This window comes from Podarcis cretensis (assembly GCF_951804945.1).
Source record: "Podarcis cretensis genome assembly, chromosome: 13".
NCBI classification, from domain to species: Eukaryota; Metazoa; Chordata; class Lepidosauria; order Squamata; family Lacertidae; genus Podarcis; species Podarcis cretensis.
Genome location: NC_137182.1, coordinates 40,068,412 through 40,096,170, shown reverse-complemented (window position 1 = coordinate 40,096,170; position 27,759 = coordinate 40,068,412). Strand labels below are relative to the sequence as shown.

The window sequence follows — 27,759 nt, the reverse complement described above, 5'->3', positions numbered from 1 at the left end:
AAAGGTCCTGAGAGGAGATTCTGATGGTGTAAGGAGGTAGGCAGAGCAAGAGAGACCGCAAACGTAATACTTCCCCCTTTACACTCAAAGTGACACAGAAACGGTCTAACAATAAACAGACAAGAGTGTGGATTTTTTTCCTTCAATGTTTTTACTAAAATCTTTTGCTGTTGAGACACAGATCCAGAAAGGGTGCATGGGAGAAGGAAAGATGTGGGGTGAGGGAGGGAACAGGGAGAAAGGATAGATGGACACAGCTTCATTACATTTTGTGTTAACAAAAAACGAAAACAAAAAAAAACCACAAAGGGAGTTTATTTTAAATGTCAGGGGATTTTTTTTTAATATATATAATACAAAAAAGCGAGGACTCTAACCCCAAACTGTGGGGGTTGCATGCAACAAGAAAGGTTTTCAGCGGGTGGGGCATCAATGCTTGGTGTGGGGGGCTGACACGCTTGGAACACGAATCACGAGAGAAGCTCAGGGAATGGAGCATTAAAACAGACACCATGAAAGAATGAGGTGCTTGGGCAAGGAGGGAAATTCAGAGCAGTTCCTCAGCAGGGGAATGGAGGGCACTCCACACTGAAGCCATGGAGAAATCCAATCCTTTTTCATCCCATCCCACTGCAGCCCCCTGCCACCCCAGACTTGAGCTCCTGGCACCTACAATGCCCCTCAATCCTGATTTTCATCCCTCTTTTGGGTTTCCCAAGTTCTGTCAACCCCTCAACCAACACAACTCTATTCCCAACTCTGGCCTCCCCCCGCCACCAGCTGCAATCTTGCCCCACAATTTTGTCCCACAGGTATCCCATCCTTGAGCCCTCCTCATTCTGTTCCTGAGCTGAGCTTGTTAAGTCTTTCCTGTCCCATTGTCTCACTCTTTTTGTGTAGCTGATTTAGGGGCAATAGGGAGCACTGCTGGAATGAGCAAGAGACTTATGGTGACGAAGACTGTAGCTATTTGGCTAAGGACAGGAGAGGGTGCATGGGTTTATGGGACTCTTGTGGGGCTAGACGTTAAGGGGACTAGAGCAGGGGAGTCAATAAAACGAGGGTGCTCTCTGAATGCACACACAGCCCTTCCATGGCCCTCTGAACAAGAGCTGCTGCTTTGGCTGGGCAGGTGCTTTCCCAGCACCACTATTTTACGAGCACAGGCAGGGGAGAGAATGAATGAAACCACCATTAAATTAAACACCCAAATATGGCCACTGCATATTCATCTGGGCTTGGAGGCTCCAGCTGCCAGTGAGGGAGAGGGATGGGACTGGGAGGGTCGGCTTCTGCCTCCCCACTCCCAGAAATCACCAGGGCTGTGTGGGGAGGGCTTGGCTCACAACCGAAGCTCCCTCCATGGGCAGCACCGTGACGGCGGCGGGAGGTGGGGCCGAGACGGCTGCCGCGAGGGGGCAGACCTCACCCGTACCTGTGGAGGAAGACAGATGTACAAAGTCAAAGGGGTTTCTCACCCTCAGAAATTTAATTAACACAGTTGTGTAGCCTGCTTCCTCCCACCCTCCCCCTGCTGTAAGCTGGAGTAGAAGACACAGCTGGTTTCACGTAGTAAGAAAGAGATGGATGCAGCTGCCCCTTCCTCCAAGGCACCATATTTATCCATGTCCTGTAGGGAAGTTCCCTTCCTTAAAAGGCTGAAAAATAAAGCAAGGTTGAAAGAACTCACTAGCTCTAACTTGAAATTAACCGCAGATAATACAACTAACTGGGGTTTATCACTTAAATTGTTGTCCTAATGCATAATAAAGGTTAAACTTTCACAGGAAAGTTTTCTCAGGGGACTCCAGCTCTCACAGTTCTCCAAGATGCATGATACATAGGGAATACATCCATAGCAGTGAATGGGGCTAGAAAATCTCCCACTACATTACAGCATCTCATGGGAATAGATTCACTTACTGCTGCCCCATGATCAGTTGTGTCTCAAAAGGAACAGTTACGCCTAATGTTGGACAGGAGACAAAGTAATGAAGGGCAAAAAGGAGACAAAACACCCATCAATGTGCCCTGTCTGTTGCTAACTTCAAAATATTAATAGTAGTCTATATTTCTTGTTAAAAGTACAAGAACTCCTTTGACTTTGGAAAAATAAAACAATATTCGGATAAATAAAACATTCAAAGGATTATGTGCACCTTTTAATTTTAAAAAAATGAAAGCTCAATCCTGCTTCTATCCTCTTTAGATGGAACCTGCAAAAGGATCCTTAGTCACACATAAGCATCCAAACCAAGATAGGCACTGCAATATGCAGGCACTTAAACACTGGCAGAGGGATGCTAATTTAGGATGCAGCCGCCCCAGGGGAGATGGGGTTCTCCGTCTCCCACTGAGAATACAAGGACACGTGGGTACCCTACGGGACAGATGGGCCTCCCCTCCCCATTCCCTAGGACAGAAGGAAGCGGCTCTTGCCTGGTGGCCCGGCCAGCGTTTCACCGCAGCGGTTGGCCCTCAGTGGCCGCAGCCCCTTCTCCTGCGTGCGTCTGCAGATGCCCGTTGAGCTGAGCCGGGGTCTTGCAGTGCACGCCACACAGCTTGCAAAGGAAACGCTCCAGCCGCGGGGCGGCCAGTCCGTGGTCCTTGACCGCGTGGACCCTGAGGTAGGCCGCTGTGGTGAACCCTACGGGAGGGGGAGAAGGACAAAAACCAGCCAGGTCAGTGTCCGGTCTACTGAAAACGTACTCCAGTGTCCTGTAATGCTTGGCTGTGCCTCACCCTTGAGGCGGCTGCGTCTCAACATCTAGTGAAAGATCCATTGCGACAGGGCTCCCTGGTGAAGAGGCAGCTTCTCCACCCCAGAGATGGCTGCATCTTGCCACCAGGTAAGCTATCTCTGTATGAACAACAGACCCCACTCTAGGGGCAGCTGCATCGCGGCATTGAGGAAGTAAAGGTGAGGAACTTAAGACTCAACACAAAAATATCAGAGCTGTAATCCTAGACCAGAAGTAGCTGGATGAGAAGAAGAAAGCAGATTTCCTGCTCCCGCCCCACAGCAAATCTATGTTATCTATATTCTCTGCAACATGAAATATTTAAGCCATAAAAGAATTATAAGAAGTGATTAATAGTAAATTGCTGCTTTATGCTTCTGAGAATCCAGTTATCTACAATATGTTGAAGATTTTATTTTAAATATATGGGTAAAGCATAATGGATTATGCATATTATCCAGTGAGATAATCCAGGTGTTTCCACAAAGGAAAAGCAGATTGTTATTTTTATTGTTTTTTAAAAAACTGTTTCTTACTAACCTGCACATTATTCAGCCTATTTTGACTTATGTTTTAAGGATATTGTTTTCTATTTAAAAATAATATACCCATCTAAGTATGTCAGATGGGTAAAGTTGCAACACACAGAATTCAAATATTAGCAGTCCTCTTTTCATACTGTTTAGTTATCTACCTGCACATTGGATTCCACCTATATATGGAGAATTAGCAAATCTAACTATATACAATAAATCATGTCATCCTACACTTACACAGTACAGTGAAGCTATTTAAGCCTGTGGCAAAATGGTACTAAGGAGATACTCGGTCATGTAAATGGAGAAAAAAAGATTAGGAGCCAGCTGTCTTGCCAAGCAGTTTTCTTGTTGAGATAAAGCAGGAAGTCTGAGCAACAGCTGCAGGCCAACAAAAATAAAATGCTGCCTGGTCTCAACATTGGTCCTTCAAATGCAGCTTGTTTCAAAGGCATTATTATATATTCTTATCAAGTCAGTCCTCTTCTGCAATTCTGTATTTAATGCTCACAGAGAGGAAGTTTGGCCTCACATGTAAAGGATTCAAATCCGGCTGACTACTTCTAAAGCAGGCATGTGCAACTTTGACTTACCAAGATGAATGCAGCCCACCTACCACATACTGCGGCCTGTCAGTTGGATAATAAACCTATATAGCTACCTATAAGGCCCTGGTGGGTCACCATCCATGGCTGTTCAGCTGAGCTGAAGTTAGTGAGAACCTGGCAGGTCTGTTTGAAAGCTTGTGGAAAACCAGCCACATCTAATTCAAACTGCAAATGAAATAACCTGAAGCAGGTCTCAAGCATGACTCTGGCTGATATGCTGAGGAACCATATTATAAAGGAGCAAGCACTTATGCAAGTACCAATTAAAGTTGGAATCCTATGCAAATGCAGCTGGGAGTAAGCTCCATTGAAACCTAATTCTTACAAAACCTACATCAGATTGTACTGTGCGACTGCTAGCATTCCCAGAAGAGACGGTTAAGTATTTTTCTCTCCCTTCCAGATACTTTCACAGAGAGCCCTGTCCTCTTACCTTTGTTGCACAGTTCGCAGACATGATTCGGCCCTTGGCTGTGTACTTTCATGTGGTCCGTGATGTAGGCGGCGCTCAGCATCTTTCCACACACGTGACATGGCACCTTCTCCTCATGACGGACTGTGTGAGCACGCAGCCGATCCTTGGTGGCAAAGGCTGCTTCACATGTCTGCAGAAACAGAGAGAAAGGAATCATGGCGAAAATGTTTTTGCCTACAGCAGCCCACTTCCCAAGGCAACCAAAGACTACGGGACTTGAGAACGTGCAAAGTTCCCTTTATGTACAGGGGACCTGACATTGTCTTCTCTTGCACCAGAAACTCAGGCAGATTATTGGGGACAAATTAAATAATGGGAGGGAGTTGAGAATTGATACAGCAATACTGTCAGTGGGGGAAGGTACCTCACATTTGAAGGGCCTCTCTGTCGAGTGGACTTGCCGCACATGGCTGTTCAAATGGTCCGGACTGTGGGAGGCAAGAAATATTCAAGTAAGTGACCTGTTATTGAGGAATTCTCTTTCATTCCCTGCTATAAAGGTCCATGTCCCCCCATTATTAAATTCATCTCCTTTTCCTTCTCAATCCCAACTATGTTGCTATAGTTTCATGTCTCCTAAAGCTGGGTTGTCCCTGTTTCTTTTACTGGTAAAGTTTTTCTGCTTTTAACAGATGCACAGGAATATGCTTCTTTTGGAAAAGCTGTTCCTCTTAAACGCCAGTTAGCTTGCAGCTGTTAACAGTAAAATAACTCTGTCATTAAAAAGTGCCAGTTATAGTTTCAACAGGCTTAATTCATCATTTTCAAGCATGCACTGATGTGAGTCTAGGCAAGATGAGTGAGAGAGACTATGTGCCTACAGAAATGTTATTGGGGAATTCATCCACTCAATGGTTTATTAATTAGCCACAGATTAGTCAGATACTGATAAAACCTAAGCTGGAAAACAATTCAGAAAAGGATTTGACACTCAAGAATCCAACTGATTTACAGGGAACCCTCCATTAGAAAGCAAGCTGAAAATAGAAACTGTAAACTTAGAACTGAGAGATGCTGACATGTTTTAATCTCTTTTTAGTTTAGAGCTGATTTTAATTTTTTTTAACGTTTCTTATTTTTAACTAGCTTTGTTGATAATATTCTTGTAAACCTTTTAGAGGTTTTGTTACAATAAAATGGCATATAAATTTTGTTAAATAAATAAAATAAAGGTTGTCACTTATTTGAAAGGGTAAGAAAGTGCGATGTTGGGAGCAACCTTGAATATATATAGCTAGCTTGCCCAGAGGAAATTTCTACAGCACATGTGTAATTTATATGTGCTTTCTGCTGCTAAAATTACAAGCCCTTGTGGTGATGAAAAGAAATTCTGGATATATTCAAGTAGTTTCTACCCAATGAAATAAACAAAAAGGGTGTAGAAAACAGTGTATTCTAGTCAGGTGTTAACGGTCCTCTGTATTTTCTGTAGTTCTGTGTGACTTGAGTGTATATGTATCAGACCATACCAACACTCATATTTTAAAGACCTACTTTAAAAAGGTTGCATTTCTAAAGTTATTTCTTTAAAAGTTCATGTTTACTCCTTTATTGTTGCAGGTCAGAAGCCTGACTCTATGGCCTCTAGGAGCTGTGAAGCCTGGAATGTTACTAGAATTTTTTGTTAAATAGGTTAAATAAATTTGTAATTTTATGTTGTGAACCACCCTGATATCTATGGGTATTGTGTAGTACACAAATTTAATAAACCAATCAACCAACCTACACCTGTCCTCTTGCTTCCATTTCTACAAGGGGCTGTCAGATCAGAAAACTTCAGCACCTTCTTTTTATGTTCATGCTTTTACTGGGGGCTTACAAGAACATCTAAAGCCCATGGGGCAATTTGTTTCTCTGGAATTTTCTTTGTATTTTGAGCACAGGCTGCTCTTGGTATTCCATGCAACTGCAGGTCCACACAAAACCTGGGCCAAGTGTAGGAATTGAGATGGCCTAACTTATTTTAAAGAGCAAGTGCATTCTTTCTACAATTGTACAGAAAAGCTGGCAAATGTAAGGGCAATTCTGGTAAAATCTCAGAAAAAAAGGGAGAGAAACAGAGAAAGGTCACAGAGCCTTTCTGATCAGGCTGCAACTTATCAGTGTTCTATGCTGCCAGCATGGTGACAATGCAATTACTAAGTACATTTGCAAATGTTTAATTCTGGAAATGTGAGGTTTTCTTTCCCCACAAGCTGACCTCATTGTCTGTTGCTTGATCTAACAGCCAATTAATACGCAAAGAAATTCCATAGATCTGGCACTTCTTGAACTGTACACTTCAGACTGCAGGTGAGGTACTACATGTTTGAATACACCTTCCTGTTAAAACAAATCCCTTGAATGAAAAGCTAGCATGTCAAGAAAGCTTTTAGTTTCTTACTAACATGCTAGTTTAGTATATGCAGGGATTTGTTTTTACACGGAGGAACAATGAAACACGGACACGTCTGTTGAGTTGACAAAGTAAGGAGAAGTCTTATGCTATTTCTACATGTTTGAATCTGACCTGAAATGGGCAATATTAAATTGTGGGGTTATATTTACATTTTCCTGTTTCTTTTCAATACTTTATGAAAGCCACTTGTTGCACTTTTGTGAAGGTTCTTTGAATGTCTACACTTACCTCCCATGGGTGTCGATGCCTCAATCCCAGTTAGAAGCCTCTTGTTAATGGTTGCATTTTATAGGTAGTCATAAAGAAACACTGCCTAACACTCTCTGGTATTATAACACAAAAGTACTAGTGGCAGGACTGGGGAAATTTTCTGGATTGGGTTATACACTGCCAACTTAAAATAAGTCAGTGAACCACAATTGAGAAAATATGTGCTTTCACATGCCTCCCCTTTCCTTTCTTTCTGTCCTGTTTGTTCAGCTGGATTGGTACGTAAGAACTGCAATGAGTTAGCTGCTCCTAGGAATGGAACTGGTAAGGGATTTGGATGGATTTCCCATGCGGTCTTTACTGTTCTGGAGTCCTCCCACAGAACCAGCACCAGCTGGTGTCCCTTAGAAAACCTCTTATATGGCCAAGGTAGTCAAGATTAGGCTTGGAGGAATTTGAGTTATGGCAACAGCTGCAAAGGGAAGGGATCCTGAGGCGCCCCCAGACATCCCTCAATCAGTTAATGTTAGCTTCTAGTGTAATAGCGCCATCCTAACTCATACTGGTTCAGGATGTTGTCTGCTAAAGCTTATTCTCTATCACAAGGGGAAACACCTTTTCTAAAAGCCGACCTTCCTCACGTAAACCCTCCAACAAGTTCCCTTTGAACTGCCTCCTCCCTGCACCCTTGAATCCCTCGTACCGAGAGAAACTCTTCCCACAGTGGCTGCAGATGTACGGCTTGTGCACAGCACCATCATGCGAACGGACGTGATAGCTCATGCGGTCCTTCCGCTTGAATCGCTGCTGGCAGACAGGGCACTGGTAGGGCTTCTCGTCTGAATGGGACAACTTATGCCGATTGAGATGGTAGACGTCCCGGAAGGCTTTCCCACACATCTCACAAGCATGGTTCTTCCGGATGCGTTTGCCTGATGCTGTAGTGGTCACCAGCCCTGCTCCTGATCCTGCTGTGTTTCCTGCACCTTCGGCAGGGGCAGGTGTTGCTGCTGTTGTGCCACCGATGGCGGAAACACTAAGCAAGCTGAGGGGGACCATGGTGGGCATCTTCATGGTCGTGGGTCCAGCGCGAGAAGCTTTGGCCCCCGTATGAATGGCTTCATGGCGCCGCAGGTTGTAGCCATTTTTGAATTCTTTAGCACACAGGGAGCAGATGTAGGGACCTTTGCTCTTGGGCTTCTTCTGGGCATCACCTTGCTGTTGCGTAGCAGAAGCTGCCTGGGAGGTTGGGGCTTGTGTAGTTTGAGAGGATGGTGCTACCTGCCCACCACCACCCTCAGAGGCAGAAGGTTGCTGCTGCTTCAAAGCGGCCGTGTCTACTGTGGAAGCAGATGGTGCAGAGCCAGTAGCGGCAGCAACCACAGCAGCAGCAGCGGCTGTTTCCTGGGCTGCGGCCAAGACTGGAAGGAGATCCACTTGGAGGGATTCAGCAGGGGTGGCTGTCTGCTGGGGAGGGGCTGTTGTGGTGGCAGTCTGAACAGAAAAAGAGATTTTATACTTGAAAAATACAGTAATGAACAATGAATTCTGAAAGCCTACAGTATTCTAGTAACTTGTAGAGTGGATGGAATAGTAAATTCCCATTTCAAAAGCATCCATCTCTCATAAACTAGCTTGAACTCATCTTAGGTGGGGGAAGATTAAGATGGGCTGGATTATTATTTACCAAATGTTATGGGAGGAGAAGCAGGAATACTCGCTACAAGCACTCACCAGCTCCACTGAATAGTTAGAATTCAAGTTAAAGACCTGGGCATCTCAGAGTTGGAGAGCTCTGCTTTTACAGATACCATGCCCTGCAAAGTGAAGACTTTGGTATTTCTTACTAAGTCTGGTAAATCTAGCTCAGTACAGTGCCATCAGCTTAAGTGTACTGGAAGCTTCACCCTAACTCCAACCACAGAAAATACTAGCCCATTTGCTCTCATGCATCTGCACGTTCACAGGTGGGAGAAGGACAACCAGGTTCCAGTTTGTTAAACATTTCTTGCTGGTTGCCTGTGTGTCAAAGGCAACTGGATGATTGGCTATTTACAAACTTGGATTACAGAAACTTTATCTGGGATAGCTTTCTGCCTATCTTAAATGTGTACCCTCCATTCTAATACAGTGGTGCCCTGCAAGACGAATGCCTCGCAAGACAAAAAACTCGCTAGACGAAAGGGTTTTCCGTTTTGGAGGTGCTTCGCAAGACGAATTTCCCTATGGGCTTGCTTCGCAAGATGAAAATGTCTTGCGAGTTTTCCCAACTTTCCCCCCCTTCCCCCCCTTTTTCTAAGCTGCTAAGCCGCTAAGCCGCTTATCCGCTAAAAGCCGCTAATCCGCTAATAGCGCTAATCCGCTAATGGGCTTGCTTCGCAAGATGAAAAAAACGCTAGACAAAGAGACTCGCGGAATGGATTCTTTTTGTCTTGCGAGGCACCACTGTAATACTAATAATATCATCATAAGCCTTTAAAATTGATGCCAGTGAATGGTGTGGAAACCACAGCATGCCTGAAGCTTATCAGGTGTGAACCTGATCATTCTCTTGGATGGGAGTTCTGAGTACGAGCAGAATATAAAAAACACATTAGAAAAGAAATTCAGCCTACAATTCAGCTTACATATATGTCTGATGCAGCTTTGTACTATTTAAGTACTAGCCTGGTAGCCATCAGTGAGAAGGAATTCTATGCAGGCAAGTGAGTAGTCTCAGGAAGGAGTTTTCCATCCCTCCTGTGCACCTACCAGAGAAATGCAGCTAACTGATGCAGGAGGGACAAAGCTCTCTGTCCATCTGCCATCCCTAGCGTGCTAGTAAAAACATGGCAGAAAAGCAATGTTTGTAAACTTATTTACAAGGCTTTTAGAAAGAAGAAATGCATAGATTTGAACCAACAACCATTTAGACACCAATTTGTTCTTATTCCTTAGCCAAAATATTTCCCAGAATTTTCAATCAGGAAATAAATCACAGGATTAGAGAAAAATGTCTTTGGAACCTTTTAAAAATCTAGAAAAGTATTCTTTTAAAAATGCTAACAATTTAGAAATCAATTTCAATGAAAATATGTTCAGTCCATATATGGCAATCCATGGGTCCAAACTAAGCCATTTTACTTTGTGATTTTCACATTTACAAAGAGAGATTAATTTTTTTCACTCCAAATTCTACAAACCAAAAATTACTTCTTCACCGAGAAGCTTTTGTGCATTAGCTATATAAGGTAATGAACATAATTTAACTCCAGGCAACAAAGAAATACATAAGGACCCATGGTACTGGCTTGCCTGGCTAGAAGACTTTCTAGTGCCCATCACCATCAGAAAACAGTAAGGACAACTACCATATCATGAAGTGACAGTTTTTCTTAACTTCTATAGAAGGTTCAAATTCCTGTTCAGTCACTGATTTGTGACCAAGGTCAAGTCATATGTGTCAGAAACTAGGCAGAGTTACTTGGAAGTAAATTATGCTTTGTTTTGTATTGCTTATTCCCAGGAAAATGTGTGAAGGACTAACCCCTTAATCTCTGTACCACTGGTCAGAAAAATGGAACAAGGGATGCTATCAGGAAAAATGACAAACCACTACATAAACCTAAGTTCAATCTAGCATTTCAGAGATCTGTTATTATTCAAAAATACAGTTGTCTTGGTTATGTTCCTTCACGACCTTTTAAATTCAATTTAGAGCATTATCTGTAAGTGAAGTTCAAATAGTTCTTTCTCTGGTAGAGGTTTGTCAGCATCCAAGTCTGGGTAGCTTCCAAAACAACCAGCGATATGCAACATTAGTTATACTCAAAACAGATCCACTGAAATCAATGAACCTAAGTAACACCAGTTGATTTCACTGGGTCTACTCAGGGTATGATTTAATTAGATATTACCCAATAAAACTTTGATTCAGATTGCTTTTTAAAGTATAGAGTTAACCAGGGAAGGGCTGACCTTAAACTGCAATCCTACGCCTACTGAACATGGTGACACTTCTGAAAAAATGTGTATGGGATAAAGCTGCCTATCAGGGTATTTACACAATAATAATTTATTTTGTTTTAATTTGTTACCTGTTGAAGTCTGGGATATATGAGGCTAGTAATATTAATAAAAGCAAAATAAATCTAAATAGAACCAAGGTAATATCTGCACAGCAAGGCAGAATTATTGGCCCCAGTAAAACTTTAACTTTTAATTCAAAGTAAACTTGAAGTGCACCAGATTAATTTCATGGGTTTGGTAACTGTGAACTGGGAGAAGGGGACGGTTTCTTTTAACATAAGGGTATAGATTTAAGTACTTGGCTTTAAAACTTTGCACAAGCTTTATAGGGTGGTCTCTGGCAAATCATTATTTCAGAGCCTCAGTCCCACAACTGTTTTATGCTTTTTTAAAAAATTGGTGCTGCTTCTGTAATTTAATTGACTGAATATAGTTGTATTTTATTGATTTTAATTTGTGAACTGCCCAGAGGACATGGTTAATTGGGTGGTATATAAATGCTGAAAGTAAACAAATAAAAATAAACATTAAGTGACTGACATCAAGTAAGAGTGGCTAAGTAAATGTAAAACAGTATTTACAGTAAGAAATACAGAAATTATTTTTTAAAATCAAGTATTTGTACAGGGTACCCTTTGAGGTTGAGGCAATTCGTATAAAAAATTTTGGTCTCCAGCACTGAGATGCAGCTGCCTCAAGTAGATATCGTTTTTCAAAGGGGTCCATCGCTCTCCATTTGGTGCCCAGACAGAGCTCACCTGGAAGGGGCTTTGACTGCAGCCCTGAGCAGCAAAAAATCTGGACTGGATTTCGGTCCCAACCTGCAGAGGGTTCTGTGTATGACTCTGCTAAAGAGACAGAAAAAAAGAAAGATTAGGGAACCTTAAAAGAATCCTCCCCACCCTTCAGCAAATTTGGAAACTCAAGAGTTACCGTAAATTCAAAGGATGGCAAGAGAGAAATGGGTAATTGTAGGAAATCGGTGTGTTTGGTTATTCCACAGGAACTATGGGTGATGAGATGAAAGATGTAGAGAGAGCAGCAATTGCTTGACCCAAGTAACTTCAAGCACTGAATGAAAGTGTGGAGTAGTTATGGTTTACAATAGGAAAAATATGGGGTTGAATCCAATGTAAGTAGGGCAATTTAAATTAATAAATATCCCTTTCTGGTCCATTAATTTCAGTGGGTCTACTCTAAGCAGAACTTAGTTGGTTTCCCATGGTGTGGGAAAGGAGGAAAGTTTGTTTGTGGGAGAATAGAAAGCTGGGTGTAAGGTATGGGACTGTAAAGATAAATTGCTACACTGGGCCAAGATGAGGGTTTGACCATTGTGTACAAAAGTATGGAATAAAAGAGGGCATGTACTAGGAGAGTCTACTTTTCTTTGGGAATGGGGAAAAGGACAGGCAAGGGATTCCCAACAGCAGTAGATATGGGCCAGCCTTATGTTAAGGTCTATGCCTGGGAGATCCCCCTCCCCAACCACACACATGATGGTGAAGTACTAGGGGAGCCATGTCTCTGACTTATAAGAGGAGAGACATTAAGGGAAAAGCAAGTACAGTAGTTGCATATCTGAAAAAGGGGAAGGCCTGAGGCTGAGCTCTGCAAAGGGAAAACCAGGGCAGGAAGCACTAGGAGGGAGGGCGATTACCCAGGAAAGGAGCCAAGGGTGACAGCAGCAGGCAGGAGGTTATTATTTGGTCAGAAACTGGAAAGGGGAGGTGGCTGGGGAGGTGGGGCTGCAGGTTTAAAGAGGAAATTGTCTGCAAGGGAGGCTCAAGAAGTGGAAGCAGGAGGTTAAGACAAGGAGCTCCAAAGGGTGGGGAAGTAGGGGCCTCATGCAATCTTGACAAAATTTGGCCACACATGCCTGGTCACAGGAAAAGTTGGAGGTAATGTACTTCCCACCGTGTATACAGCCACTATCTATATCATAATGCATTTGTAGGTGAGGAGGAAAGAAGTGGGGTCATCTCCCTGCATTTTTTAATGTCCAGAGGCGGCCCCTTTAGGAGTCCACACATAAAGGTAGGCAGGAAACAGGTGGGAAATCCAACACTACACCTGTTGGCTGCCAAAGGTCACACCTAGCTACCTCCTTTTGTGCCTGCGCTTCAGGGTAAGTAAATAGCGGGGCCAGGAAATGAGCCTGAAGCCTCTCCTTGGCATGTGTGGCCAAACTCGCACTGGTGTTAGGCAGAAACCCCTAGAGGGCACAGCTTTGGGGAGGGGAAAGCAATTATGGCAGGAGGACATTTTATTTTGTGGGGGGCATGACGGGAAGAGAGGATTATGCGCGCGTAGCCTTGGAGAGGGCGAGGCAGCTGTAGTGCGTGTGTATCTGAGGGGGGGCATTTTGGAAAGCAGGATCACTGGGAGTGGGACCGAGGAGGCACCGAGGTAGCAACTGGCAGGGAAAAAGGTGGGGGACAAGCGCGAGGGGATGGGCAGAGCAAGCGCGAGAGGGAGGTGACCGTTGGTGGGGGGGGGGGAGAGGGAGATGAAGCGCGAGGCGGAGGGAGGGGCTGGGCACAGCGAGCGTAGAGAACGAGGGGGTAGGGGGAGCGCAAGGCTGCGCTGGGCGGAGGGAGGTGACCGTTGGGGCAGCGCGAGGCGGGGGGGGGGGGGAGCGCGTGCTGAGTGCGCCCTGCTGGCCCGCGCGCGCAAGGGCCCCCGCCCGCTGGGATTCCCGAGGGGAGGGGCGGGGCAGGGAGGGTGTGAGCGGGGAGCCTAGAGCTCTTGCTTGCGCTCCCTTGTCCTCCGCTCGCGCTCCCCCCTTTTTTTAGCGGAGAAGGGAGGGGGGAAGGTGGAGGAGAAGGGAGGGGGGGTTACCTGGAAGATGAAGCTGCTCCAGTTGCTCGGGTCCATGGCGGCGGCAACGAGCGGGGGAGGGGGGGGTTCAGCTCGGCGAGAGGGGGGGTCGGGAAGGGAGGGGGGAGCGAGTGGGGAGCAGCAGCAACGTCGCGCGGGCGGGGGGAGTGAAGGTGGGAGGGGGGATAGAGCGAGGAGGCAGCGGCGCGAGGAAACCTCGGCGCGCACGCTGATTGGCCCCCTCTGCGCGCGCGCGCGCCCCCCGGCGCCACAGCCTCTCTGGGCGGGGAGGGGTGAAGAGGGGGTATGAAGAAGGCGGCAGGTAGCGATTGGGTGGGGCTGCCGTCCTCGCTCCCGACGTGCGCGGGATCGTACAAAAGGCCCCCACGTGCGGTGCTTGCTGATTGGGTGGAGTGACGAGCGCTGTGGCCGTAGGGTTTTTTTCTTTTAAAGAAGAAAGTTGATTGGCCGGCGCCGAGGCGGCCGCGCGCGAGTAACGGTTGCTCCTTTCCCCTCCCCGTTAGTTTTCTTTTGAGTGACTCCGTCCCCTCTCACAAAATGGCCGCCAGGGAAGAGCTTCATCCGTAATGGCCATTATGGTGCCTTTTCTCTTTCTGCCCCTCATTCCGTATTATTCAACCCCCTGCCGTACACTTATGTCGCCTATATTTAAAAAAATGTCGCAGGGAAGAAGAACGAACTCGACAGCATATTTGGGCTTGCAGGTACTAGTAAGTAAGGTGTAGGACGATCTGCATGACGCCTGCTGTGATCTAGAACTTAACACAGACAGCTATGTTTTCATAGTATGGGATTATGTCACTGGCATGTACTGCAGCTTCAACCATATCTGGAAATAAACCCCGTTGAATCCAGTAGAAATTCTGAATAGATATGGTTTGTATTGCCCTCTTGGCACTTACACCACAAACAGGAGATTTTACTCATTTATGCAAGTTACTTTAATGTGACTTTTATGCAGACTTCACCTGGACAACCTTCAGCAAGAACTTGAGTTAAATGTGAGACTTCTAACTCTATGTCACCTCTTGGCAAAGAAGGACTCAACCACAATTACCTAGGGTCCCTTGTTTTATCACATGACAGGCTTGGGAAAACATCATGATCACATTTGTGCACCAAGTGTTCTTAATTGAGCTCATATTTAGCACCACAATGCTGCTGACTCAACTTGGCAGGCAAACAGATAACAATTTTTAGTAGAAATCCCAGTGGGTAATACCTTGTTTACTTATTTTTACTGTGATCGCTGTCCCATGCACCCTGTTCAATCCACATTATACTTGTGCCAGGGCAGATTTGTAAGTTAGCTACGTTCATTTAATATATGCTATTTTACTACTTTTATAATATTCTTGTCCTCCAAGGAGTTCAAGTGGAGTACTTGATACCCTGTGGGATAAGTTCCAGATAGTGACAACTCCAAGGTCACCCAGAGCTTCATGGGCCAATGGGAATTTGAACACTATGAGTCTTCCTTGTACTACAGGGATACTAACCTCTATAGCACACTGTCTCCTGGCTTGAATTGCCCTCTGCAACCACAAACCACTGAGCGTCAGACTTTTATATGGATGCTGTCAACATATTTTCTCAAAGCCTCTGCTTGGTTTTGAGTTGGACTTTTAAAAAGTCTTCCAGTAACCAATTTTCCACAAGCCTGTGTCTTGAATGATTCTGATAACTTCTCTGCTTTTTAAAGCCAACCCAAAACACAAGTTTACAACCTATTTGTTGTACCCTTTGTAGCACTGAGCTGGGCAAATTGAGGAGTGCTTCTGAGGGATTACAAGATGCTTCAAATACTTAAGTGGTGGTGGAGGAGGTGAAAATAAACATTTTCTAACAATGACAATGTGTGGCCCTGCTGCTGGATCATGCATATTCCAAAATATAACTGTTGCTTATGAGTGGGTATAGAATTGCAGCTCAATTTCATAGTCAATGGGACTCAGCAAAGAGGGACTTTGAGTGCAGCCCTGCTGTGCAGTCCTGTGCCTGGTTTCAAAAGCAAAGCCTTCTATGTTGAATGATGTTTACTCACAGGCACAAGTATGCTTAGGGTCGCTGCTTTAGGGCTTCCAAGTAAACAGGAGTCGAAGTGGAATGTTTGCCGCACAAGTGAGGTCACGCAATTTGCTTGGATGTGACGGCAGAGGAAATGGCTGGCAGATTAACCCCCCAAAATGACACGCTTTTGTTTTTCTGGTGCACCTTTCAAATGGCTGAAGTGGACAATTAGTATTCCTTAAATTAAAAAACAACAACAACAGACTAGGTGACGTTACGCTACAGAATTTGTCTTGTTTTGGAAGCTATTTCTCAACGCGCATGCGTTTTGCAGCAGTTCGGTACCGTAGTCTGAAAAGAAGGAAAATACGCATGCGCTTTGGGAGGAACGGGGGCGTAGCAGTGAGCCGTGCATAGACCGATGCGGAGGCTCTGCGAAAACAATACGCTCGTGCGCAGTACAGTTCGCTGGTTGTGTCGCGCGCGCGGCTATATAGTGTAAATAAATCAATGCGCATGCTCCTAAAGCCTCGGAGAGCGCATGCGCAGCGGGACGCCTGCGTCTTCCGACTGCCGTGAAGAATGCAGTATGCGTTCGCCGCATGCGTAGTAAAAGCACCTCGCGATTTGCCGCCTCCCCTCGTTTCCCGTATGAGTTGTGATCTCCATTTTACGCTGCCTGAGCGCCAGCAGTGCCGCCTGTGAGCGAATTTCAGTCCGGATTGTTTCATGTTTGCAATAAATGTGAAGAGGCCAGGATTGAAAGCAGTTGCTCCTGATGAAGAATTAATGAAGCACGTTGGGTTTAATTTTTAAAAACGCATATATTATTCAGTCTTCTATCCCTGCGACTGATGCCTTCACTCCTTTTTTACTGTTAATGTGTAAGAAGGAAGAAAATAAAGCATCAAAAGTAACCAGGAATTCCCACCTTCAATTAAACTAAATAAAGTATTTAACTGATAATTATTTTGTAGACCTCTTGTGATCTTAGTGGACTTGAAGAAAAGTGCATCCCATACAAGAAGGTGTGGGAGGGGAAGCACTGTAAGGAAAAAAGGAATAATATAGGAGGCTCCTCTGCAAGCTAGAATTTCAATGAATTTCTCCCCCAAGCTGTTTTGTGTATCCAATAACCAGAGAAGTGCTGAAATAATTTCTCATACATTGCTTCTGTAATCGTTAAAATAATGTTTTGAGGTTGGCTTTTCTTTTTCATTTGTATATTGCCCGCCATCTGAAAATCTCAGGGGTGGTTCACAACAAAAATAAAAGATAAAAAACTACAAAATATATGATAAAAACAAAAAAACCAGCAATGCTCCCCTCCCTGCCACACACAGCAAAGGGCTGGTTGTAGAGAAATGTAATGAAGGCACCAGGCGGACCTCCCTGGGGAGAGCAAACAAACAAGAAGGCCTGTTGTGTTGCCAGTCACCCTCCAGATCTCTCATGGAGGAGGCACATGAAGATGATCACAGGGTCTGGGTCGTATCATATGGGAAGTAGTGGTCTTTGGGGTATTGTGGTCCAGTACCAGGACTTTGAATTAGGCCCAGAAACTAATTTGCAGCTAGTGCAGTCAAGCCAGGATCAGTGTCATGCTCAAACAGTCTTGCCCTGGTGAGCAACTTGGCTGCTGAATTCTGCACCAGCTGAAGCATCCAAACCCATCTTCAGAGGCAGCCCCACATATAGCTCATTGCAGTAATGTAATCTAGTGGTTACCAGAGCATAGACAACGGTAGTTGGGCTAATATTTTTGACAAATGGATAAATTGAGATGAGGCTATGACTGCAATCCTAATCCTGTTTACCTAAGAGTAAATCCCATTGATTCACTTGGATTTACTTCTGAGTAGACATGGTTAGGATTGTGTTGTAAGAAATAATTGTCTAGATTCGAAGCAAGGATTCAAAGCTTGAGCTCATACCCATGGGTAAATTATTCAACCACTTAAAGAGAAATATGTATTCCTAGATGTACCCAGGTAGTCTGATACAGTACAGCATACCAAGTGTGCATCTATTACACAAATGTAAAGCAGTTTAGGCTTTGCCCTGTAGCAGGAACCCCCCCCCACCCGTGTGGGTTAAAGCCTCAGCGCCTAGGGCGGTTCGAATCCCTGCGGCGGGGTGCGCTCCCGCTGCTCGGTCCCAGCGCCTGCCAACCTAGCAGTTCGAAAGCACCTCCAGGTGCAAGTAGATAAATAGGGACCGCTTACCAGCGGGAAGGTAAACGGCATTTCCATGTACGGCTCTGGCTCGCCAGAGCAGCGATGTCACGCTGGCCACGTGACCCGGAAGTGTCTCCGGACAGCGCTGGCCCCTGGCCTCTTAAGTGAGATGGGCGCACAACCCCAGAGTCTGTCAAGACTGGCCCGTACGGGCAGGGGTACCTTTACCTTTACCTTTTAGCATGGACTGAAACAAAGGACAATGATCAGATCTTCCCTCTGGGGGCAGGAAACTGCAAACTCCCCTTTGTCTCCTGAAGTGACTCATGGGGAGGGGGGAAGGGAGGAACCAGCCAGGTGACAAGACACTCAGGTTACCACCAACTCCTCCCTCAACCCCTCCTTTCTGTAATGTATGCATGATGTTACCACCACAACTCCTCCCTCAACCCCTCCTTTCTGTAATGTATGCATGATGTTACCACCACAACTCCTCCCTCAACCCCTCCTTTCTGTAATGTATGCATGATGTTTCTGGGGGTGGGCTTGATCTAGAGGAGGGGAATTTCAAAAGTTTTTATAAGACCTTGCACACTATTCTTGTGGGTCTTTCCTCTCTCCTGCAAGTGAGGGGAATACCCTGTTGCAACAGTTCAATAAAGGCCAAGCCTACAGGCTGCTGTTTTGCTCCAAGTTATCCTGGTTGGTGTCTTTGTTTTGTCCAAGGGAGCCCTCGGATTTTTCCTGCAACAGCCCCAAAGGAACATAAGAATTGTAGGATGACATCTCAGGCAGAGATTCCTTGGTCCCTAAAACAGCTACAATTCACTGTGGATGCTAAAAAATTTTCTATCTGAAATTGAATGATTATGCTGGATGTAGGGTAGGTTAGGGTGGCCAATTGTGCTAGGCCTCCTGTGCCTTTAACTGCTGCCCTATAGTCTTCCCCTCATTGTTGAAGTGATTGAAAAAGCAGCACCTGCTGCATTCCCTCTTTTCATGCAACTGTTAAAAAGGGAGCCCTGCCCCAAAATAGTCATTGGTAATTTGCCAGCTTTTAGCAACTGGGTTGCTAGCCTCTTTGTTTATTGAAGGAGTTATGTAACTTGAGAAGTAAATAACCAGGCCGAATTTCATAATTTTTTACAAGTTTTCATCACACCCACCTATCCCAGCATGATATATAAAAATGCTTCTAAGTCAAGTAGAAAATCTCTAACAATTTTAATAGCACCAACTGCAAATGCATGCAGGGCCATGAGCAGTATGCATGAAAACATCAATGCTAAATTGAGCAGATACCCGGAGGCTGTGCACATTATTGCGGGGGACTTCAATCACACAGATGTGAGGGCAGTACTCCCAAAATTCCATCAGCACATTGAGTGTGCAACAAGGGGAGAAAATACTCTTGACAAGGTGTATACGAACATTAGACGGGCATATGAGATCAAGACCTTGGCGCACCTCAGTGGTTCAGATCATGTGTGTCCCTGCTTCTGACACCAGTATACACACCCCTCAGGAAACAAGGCCAGATACAAACACAGATGGTTACGGTGTGGCCTGAGGGAGCCTCTCAGCAACTGCAGGACTGTTTCCAGGAGACCAACTGGAATATCTTCGACCATGAAGATCCAGAAACTTATACATCAATGGTCCTGGATTATATTAGATTCTGCACAGCAAATGTCACCAGGGAAAAGTATGTTAAGTTGTATCCGAATAGGAAGCCCTGGATGACAGGAGAGGTTAGGAGATTATTGAAGGCCAGAAATTCTGCTTTTAGAACTGGGGACCAGGTATTGTATGGCAGAGAAAGAGCAAACTTGAAGAGGGGTATCAGGAAAGCAAAAGCAGAGTACAGAGGAAAAATTGAGGACCATCTGAGAAATCATGATACTAGACAAATGTGGCAGGGAGTCCAACATCTGACTGGTTATAAATCAAGGAATTCATCAGTGGTAGAGAGTACTGCTTCCTTGGTGGGAGAGTTGAATACCTTCTTTGCCCGATTTGAGGTGACACCAACAGTGACTCTAACAGGGATGCCAGAGCTATTGGCGTCACTACCTACAGGAAATGCTGCCAGGGTGGAAGAGGGAGAAGTGAGGCGAATATTAAAGGAGGTAAACACGAGGAAGGCTATGGGCCCGGATGGGGTGGCTGGCAGGGTGCTAAGAGATTGTTCGGACCAACTGGCAGGAATCTTTACGAAGATTTTTAACCAGTCTCTGGCCAAAGCCACTGTTCCACCCTGTCTGAAATCTGCTACCATTATACCCCTGCCAGAAACATCAAAGATAGACAGTCTGAATGATTTTCGCCCTGTGGCGCTGACACCCATTATAATGAAATGTTTCGAAAAACTGGTGAGGAAGCGCATCTTATCTTGTCTGCCAGTGGGACTTGACCCTTACCAGTTTGCGTACAAGGCAAAGAGATCCACAGAGGATGCTGTGGCAATGGCTTTACATGTTGTCCTGACTCATTTGGAGAAGCAAGGGAACTACGCGAGATTGTTATTTGTAGACTTTAGTTCTGCATTTAATACTATTCTTCCGCATAGATTGGTGCCCAAATTATTAGGCCTGGGACTTCCACCATGTTTGTGCAGGTGGATATTAGACTTTCTGTCAAACCGTTCCCAAAGGGTCAGGTTGGGTTCCCACATCTCTGCGGATCTCATCACGAATACGGGGACGCCGCAGGGGTGCGTGTTGAGCCCGCTTTTATACACGCTCTATATAGCTGACTGTACCCCCAAATACCCCAGTAATAAGATCATTAAGTTCGCAGATGATACAACGGTGGTTGGTTTAATTATGGCTGGAGAGGGGGAGACGGCCTATAGGAAGGAAGTTGAGCAGTTGGGGGAGTGGTGCAGGAAAAACAACTTACTGCTTAACTTAAAGAAAACAAAAGAGATCATTGTGGACTTTAGGAAATGTAAATTGAATATTCAGCCACTTATTATTGAGGGGAAGTGCGTGGAACAGGTCTCAGTGTTTCGATTTCTGGGAATGGAGCTGAGAGACAACCTAACCTGGGGAGAGAACAGCAAAGACCTGGTGAAGAGAGCACAGCAGAGGTTATATTTTCTGAGAATCCTCCGGAAAAACAATCTCTCAAAGGACCTGTTGATGGCATTCTACCATTGCACTGTGGAGAGCGTACTAACTTATGGTCTGTGCGTGTGGTTTGGGAGCTGCACGGCCAGGGAAAAAACAATGTTATCCAGGGTTGTAAAGACTGCAGAGAGAATTATTGGGTGCACTCTTCCCACCTTAGATCAAATCTATGCTGCCAGGTGCCATAAGAAAGCGGCAGAGATAGCACATGATAGTACGCACCCCGGAAATGATCTCTTTCAGCTTCTGCCTTCTGAAAGAAGGTATAGGGTTATAAAGGCCAGGACTTGCCGCCTGAAAAACAGTTTCTACGCTAATGCAATTCTGGTTCTAAACACAGCATAAGGGGTCTCTGTAGTATAGTGTATTTTAAAATGGGGTTTTAGAGTTTTTTAGGGGTTTTTGAATGTTTTATGTAGTTTTATGTAGTTTTATGTAGTTTTGTGGTAGTTTTATGTAGTTTTGTGGTAGTTTTATGTAGTTTTTCAATTTCATTGTTCCGCAAGGGACAATGACAATAAAGATATTGTATCGTAATACCCCAGTAAGTTAAGGTTACCAGACGTCCCTGTTTCCCGGGGACAGTCCCCGGATTTACAAATCAGTCCCCATACAAAATCCATTGAAGTTGAAAAGTGTCTCCAAATTCATTGAAAAAAATCTGGTAACCTTACAGTAAGTCAGTCTCAAGTATCTTTATATGTGAGTGGGATTATACAATATCTGGTAGGAAGGATATGATATGATATCTGGTAGGCCACTTCCCTCGCATGGGAATTCCCTTGTGACTTTACAGCGATGTAAAGGACAGGCTTTCAACAAGTGAAGTGTTTCCCACCACTGCTCCAACTTCAGCTGTTATTCTCCATCAGGGCCGGCTCAAGACATTTTGGCACCTGAGGCAAACCACAAAATGGTGCCTCCCCGCTGCCAGGGGGAAAGGAAGGAGTGAAGTTCTACATTGGGAACAAGGGTGGGAGGGAGACCCACAGCACCTCCTGTTTGTCAAGAGGCTGCTGTAGAGCGGGCATGAGGGGGCTCTGCCATCATTGCCACCATGGGTGGTGCATTCCTTGCAGGCTGGATCTGCTGCCCCCGTGGATCTGAGGCATCTAATCATAAGCCTGCATTTTTATCAAGCTTATATTTTGATCAGGGCCTGTATTTTAAAATGAGCTTAAAGATCTTCAAATGTTCATGCCAGGCAGAAGAGCAGCTGCCTAAGAACCTTGGCAAAATGTTTTTCCTCCTAGACAAGGGGGCCCCCTGATTTATAGCAGAAAACAATTCTCAAAGTCGTAAAAAGGGAATTACAGGCTGACAGCCAAGGTTACACTGACCCTACATATTACAGAAAATAAAAAAAGAGATAAACATAATTAAGAGTGGGTAAATAGTAAAATAAAACCATGTGCCTCCCATTAAACTTGAGCCATATTTTCCTAAGGTTCAAAGGTCAAGAGCAATGGAAAAGCATCTAGCTGGCAGAAAGGAAGAGAATATTTTGGGAAGTCTTTTTCTAAAGTTGTTTCTTTCTTAAACTGAGATCCTTTTAAGATTTATTTTCCTTTTAAAAGGTTATTTATGTTATGTATTAAATATATTGGCTTAAATGTAATTATGCAAAGGAATTAGAAGCTAAGAAATGTTAAATCCTTATGCTAGATTCTTATTTCATATAGTTGGAAGAGATCACAGGGGCCATCAGCCACCAGCCCAGCCCCCCCTGCCAAGCAGGAAACATCATTAGAGCATTTGTCAAGCTTTTGTTTAGAGACCTCCAAAGGAAGGAGATCTTTCAATGATGATCCTTGACATCTGTTTAAGATAAAAATTTGAGATTAAACCATTTGTTTTGGAGAGCAATAGGGCGAGGTGAGCTGGTAATTAAGGTTCCTTGTTGAGACACATGTAAGATATATTACTACTTTTTTGTCATTTATAGATAGAAGAATATATACCTTTTTGTTTCCCATAAAAGGACAGAAGGAAATGGGTGTATCTTTTGTGATTGGTTCTAGCAAACAGCCAATAGGAATTTCAACCAGGCTGATTGGACAGAGGCAGCCACAGGAGGAGCAAGGGGGCTGGATTAAGGAAATATAAGTGCTGGCCAGAATGGCAGGAGGCCAGGCCAGAGCTTGGTAACCATATACCACTGTGCCTCATATTTATTTGTCTGACAAATAAATTATTATTTTAATTTCTCTATTGCTGCGTTGAATATTTCATTCCAGCTAAGCGTTAACCACAAGCAGGGTGCTACAGATCCTGCTGCCTGAGGTGGCAGACCCAAAGGAGGGCTTGTGAGAGTGGTTGGGTGCAGGGGTACCAAAGGAGGAGGTTAAAAAATGCCAGAGTGAACTGTTCTGGTGTTTTATTAAAAGAAAGTTGCAGATTTCAGCAAAACAGCCTGCCAGCCTTTACAGACGTGGGACAGACACTGCAGTGAGGACATGGTTTGTCCGCACCCAAGCAAATCTGCTTATATTACTTACACACAAAGCAGCATTTGTCACTTTGGCCTGGACTTCCATCACTCCACCTGACTAGGTGAAGGCATAGGTGGCAAATACCCAAATCTTACAGCTAGTTCGCCTTTCTGGGCTCAGAGCCCTGCACCCCAAGCCCACATATAAGGATAACATCAAAGGAAGCCCATTAGCCTACAACAAAGCAAATGCATATACAGTGGTACCTCGGGTTAAGAACTTAATTCGTTCTGGAGGTCTGTTCTTAACCTGAAATTGTTCTTAACCTGAAGCACCACTTTAGTTAATGGGACCTCCTGCTGCTGCTGCGCCACCGCTGCACGATTTCTGTTCTCATCCTGAAACAAAGTTCTTAACCCGAGGTAATATTTCTGGGTTAGCGGAGTCTGTAACTTGAAGCGTATGTAACCTGAAGCGTTTGTAACCCAAGGTACCACTGTATAGGAGCTCATTGCTGCAACAACTACCAATTAATTGTGGGGTTATCTCAACTACCAAGGTGGCATTAGCAGAGCTTCCAGAACAGTTCACCTTTGGATCAAGACAGTGGTTGCCTCACCTTGCCTCACGGATGGGCCGGCCCTGATCCCCACCCTCTCTTTCTTTGCCTGACACTGCAGCGCCCACAAACATTGTAGGCATGATGCTGAAGTTGGTTACCAGTTCCCAAACATCCAGAAGGCTGTTCTCTACAATACGGCATTGAATCCTGCCTGCTCCAAAGCTTCCCATGATAATAAGCCACTGTCAAGTGCATATTCACGTATGAATAATAGCCAAAAGATGTAGGAGGGAAATAAGGAGCTAGGAGTTCACATCCCAGAATAAGCTCTGAGCACCACAAAGTTGTGCTTCTGGGGGAGTGTCCTCTGTAAGATGGTGTTGAATTCCATCTAGCTCAGAGCTTACTTGGGGTGCAAGGGACATATATATTTACATTTTTGGGCTATTGTCCCTGTGCAGATATGCACTTGGCTGTTCCTTGCACCCAGAGGATTCATCAACATTTCATTAGAAGACAGTCTCCCAGTTGTGCAGGTGCATGCTTTATGTGGTCCCAAACCTTATCCTGAGTTGCTGGCTCTCAGTTCCTTCCTTTTTTATTGTCACATGTTATCACACATTTAGGAGGGTTGTGCAAAGATGGTCCTTTTGGGCTGCGTCCAACACTAGTCCTACTCAATGAGTAGCCTCATTGAAATGATTGCGTCTAAGTTATCCATGTCCATTGACTTCCATGGGTCTGCTCTGAGCAGGATTAACATTGGCTACAACCCTTAGATTATAGAAAATCATTGCTTGTCCCAAAGGGAAGGGTCCCCTGAAAATGGAGGAATGTGGGGTCAGTATACTTACCTTGTGATTCAATTCAGGGACATACATTTCTTTCTTAGTGTTTTGAACTTTCATCAGATAAGGAACTGGGAATTAGGAAGCTACTTCAGCATAGTGAGGCAAATCCAGAACTAGGCTATGAGAAGTATGAACCAGCTTCAGCAACATAATGGTGGCTGAGATGTGTGGCCACACTTCTATTATGAACAGCCCCAGTTCCGTTTGATAAGTTTGTCGTGACTAAGAACTCCCAATATGATGATTAGGGGTTGCAACTACCAGTGTCTCTTCTCCCCATTCTTTCAAGGTTTGACCCCCGCCCTTATGATTCCTTCCATGCTGTTAGGGTCACAAATTAAATTGCACCATCCATTTAGCAATCTGCTTTCCCTTTAAAAGGTTCTCTCCCACTCGCTACTTTGCTCCTCCTCTACCAGGAACCGAAAGCTTCAGGGGGAATTCCTGGCTGCAAAACTCTCCAGAAAACAAGCGCTCTGCTCTGCAGTAAGTTTTCTCCTCTCGCAGATTCCACTCCATTTTAGCTAGACGACGTCTTTGCTTGGGATGTGCTCTGGATGCTATCCATCTAGAATCGGGAGGTTGGTTACAAAAGCAATAATCCCTTCCAAGGCTGGAGCTTGAGGAATTCGGAGTTGCTGAATCCTTCCGTCTGCCATTATCTGGAAATTTAATTTGTCTTGCTTTTTCTCCCTCCCTCCCAGATACCAAGTGCTGCAGCTAAGCTGTTCGAGAAGTCTAGCCTGAGATTTATATTTCCAACAACATTCAGGTCCTGTAACTTCCTGTCCTAGTCTTTTTATGTGCCTGATTGCTAAGCACTTTCCCTGTAATTGCCTGGAGACTTTGATTCTGCTCCGTGGAAGTGGGTGTGTCCCCTTAGTAGCACCCCCATCCAGGCTTGTGGTTGTTGCTGTATATTGGTTTCTGCAAAATAGGGCAGGGCTGGGTTCCCTCAGTTTGTTGAAGGATTAAGTGCAGCGAAAGGCATTGGTTTTAGCACAATGTGGAAACAAAGGGTGTCACACAGTTCCTCCAAGCCCTGCCCCTGGGGGTAAGCCTGTGCGAAGGTGACTCAGGAGTCGAGGGTGTGCCCAGGGCAGCGTTTTAAACTGGAGATTTCTGTCGGGTTCATCCTGTTCAGATTGCCCTCTCTTTACAACCCCTCTCAGGAGTCGAGATGGCAGCTGAATCGATAATCCGGATCCCCCCATACCATTACATCCATGTCTTGGACCAGAACTCAAATGTGACTCGAGTGGAAGTGGGACCCAAGACCTATATCCGCCAAGACAATGAGAGGTGAGCAAGCCTCAAAAAAGGAGGGCAGCGGATGGGTCGTTTCTGTTTGCCCCCTTTCCTCAGGAGGGCTCCAGTAGTGCCACAAACAGTGAGTGACGCAAGTGTTAGTAATTCCCTGCAGTAGTTATGCTCCTCTTCCTGCTTCTCCGTTTTCTCTTCCTCCCACAGATACACACTTCACTTTTTAATAGTTGTTTATGAGAGGCATCGCCACCCTTAACCATAAGGTTTGGGTTTTTTTGTTTTCGATAAATTGGCTTTATTTATACGTAGGGGAGACCACAGTAACAGAATCGTTTCCTTAAAATGGCTAAAAGAGAACATTGTCAGAAAGGGGAAACCGAACTCTAAAGTTCTTAGGTATGTTACAACAGGCATGGCTGTGGAATCTTGCCTAGGCCGAAGCTTACTTCAGGTGCAAAGGACATTCGCCTTTCTGTACTCTGTTTGCACTAGTGTGTCACTGCACAGCCCTGTTGTCGGTTTGGAAGCGATTTGCATGAAGTCAGGGAAGTGGAGGGGATCCAGCTGCACAATGGTCATGCCAATGGAGTGAGAAAGGAGAGGCACCGAGAGGAAAGAACGATGGGGAGAGGCTGAAGAGGGTGAGAAGGGGGAAACATTGAGGTTTTGTTTTTTAAACAAGTTTTAAGAAGGGAGAAAGAGTGAAGATGTATACAACGCACAAGCCAAAACCAAAATGCCTTTCTCAGCTCCCTTCTTGCTATACTCAAACCTGGTTTAAACCGCCACATCTTTCCCCTCAGTGTCCTTGCAAGACTACGGGTATAATGAGGTCACTTTGCTAAACCTGAGCTGCCAACAAGCTCAGATATAAGATCTCTTCCCAGCTGCAGAGAACCCACAAGTCCACAGTCCTAGCTGAGACGTTTCATTCTTCCCTCCAAACCTGCTTCCCGCTCCAGGATCGTGTTTGCCCCAGTGAGGATGGTGATGGTCCCCCCTCGCTATTACTGCGTCGTCCTCAATCCAGTGGTCCGAGGAGCAGATGGTGCCGTTGAGCTCAATGTCGGGGGGCAGGTGCGGCTGAGGCATGCCGACCTAGAGATCAGACTGACTCAGGACCCTTTCCCTCTGTACCCAGGGGAAGAGCTACAGCAGGTAAGGACACGCGAGCTTCTCCTCTCCACAGTGGGGCCCCATAGTGAGGGCACAATCAGAGAGAGGGCCATTAGATGTGGGGCACATGTGTTTGGGCCTACAGCTGTTAGCCGTGATGGTTCCATTAACCTCCATCATCACAGACAATACGCATTTGAATAGCAATAGCTAGGATCATGAGCAGGACCTTGGTGCCCAGGTCCGGCTTGGGGGCTTCGCAGGGGCATGTGGTCAGCCGCTGTGAGAACAGGATCCTGGACCAGATAGGCCTTTGGCCTGATCCAGTGTGGTGTTCCTTTGAGATTCAGCATTTTGATTCTCCAGAGGAGCGGAACATAAGAAGGGTCTGGTGGATCAG

At 45.1% G+C, this 27,759-nt stretch overlaps 2 protein-coding genes across 19 annotated transcripts in view; one reads left to right on the top strand and one right to left on the bottom strand.

Moving 5' to 3' along the window:
- Nucleotides 1–128: 128 nt before the first annotated feature.
- On the bottom strand, nt 129–14,124 carry MAZ (MYC associated zinc finger protein). Of its 11 annotated transcripts, none has more exons than XM_079951100.1 (8): nt 13,815–14,124; nt 11,609–11,824; nt 9,720–9,785; nt 7,672–8,462; nt 4,725–4,788; nt 4,319–4,490; nt 2,440–2,647; nt 129–1,435 (listed from the first exon to the last, which is right to left on the bottom strand). In XM_079951100.1, the coding sequence occupies exons 1-7, from the start codon at nt 13,848–13,850 to the stop codon at nt 2,460–2,462; spliced, it is 1,533 nt and encodes a 510-aa protein (XP_079807226.1). In that variant the 5' UTR covers nt 13,851–14,124; the 3' UTR covers nt 129–1,435; nt 2,440–2,459. The 11 variants fall into 11 exon arrangements, with proteins under 11 accessions (XP_079807226.1, XP_079807234.1, XP_079807233.1 ...); XM_079951108.1 differs by having other exon boundaries at nt 11,735–11,821; nt 13,815–14,117; XM_079951107.1 differs by having other exon boundaries at nt 11,735–11,824; nt 13,815–14,115.
- The window catches only part of MVP (major vault protein), a 28,929-nt gene continuing 14,249 nt past the window's right edge, over nt 13,080–27,759 (top strand). The window contains exons 1-4 of one of the 8 annotated variants that reach the window (XM_079951082.1): nt 13,080–13,101; nt 25,682–25,749; nt 26,150–26,279; nt 27,206–27,401. In XM_079951082.1, coding sequence (XP_079807208.1) covers nt 26,158–26,279; nt 27,206–27,401 — 318 coding nt within the window. In that variant the 5' untranslated portion in view covers nt 13,080–13,101; nt 25,682–25,749; nt 26,150–26,157. The other 7 variants (XM_079951081.1, XM_079951085.1, XM_079951083.1 and 4 more) reach the window with 7 other exon arrangements.

Coding starts and splice junctions, on each gene's coding strand:
- MAZ (XM_079951100.1), bottom strand. CDS start 13,850: ATGGACCCGAGCAACTGGAGCAGCTTCATCTTCCAG. Junction 9,786..11,608: donor AATTGCCTCAACCTCAAAGG/GTACCCTGTACA, acceptor TGTTTTTACTAG/CACGCTAGGGATGGCAGATG. Junction 8,463..9,719: donor CAGTTAGCTGCATTTCTCTG/GTAGGTGCACAG, acceptor TTTTCTGTTCAG/ACTGCCACCACAACAGCCCC.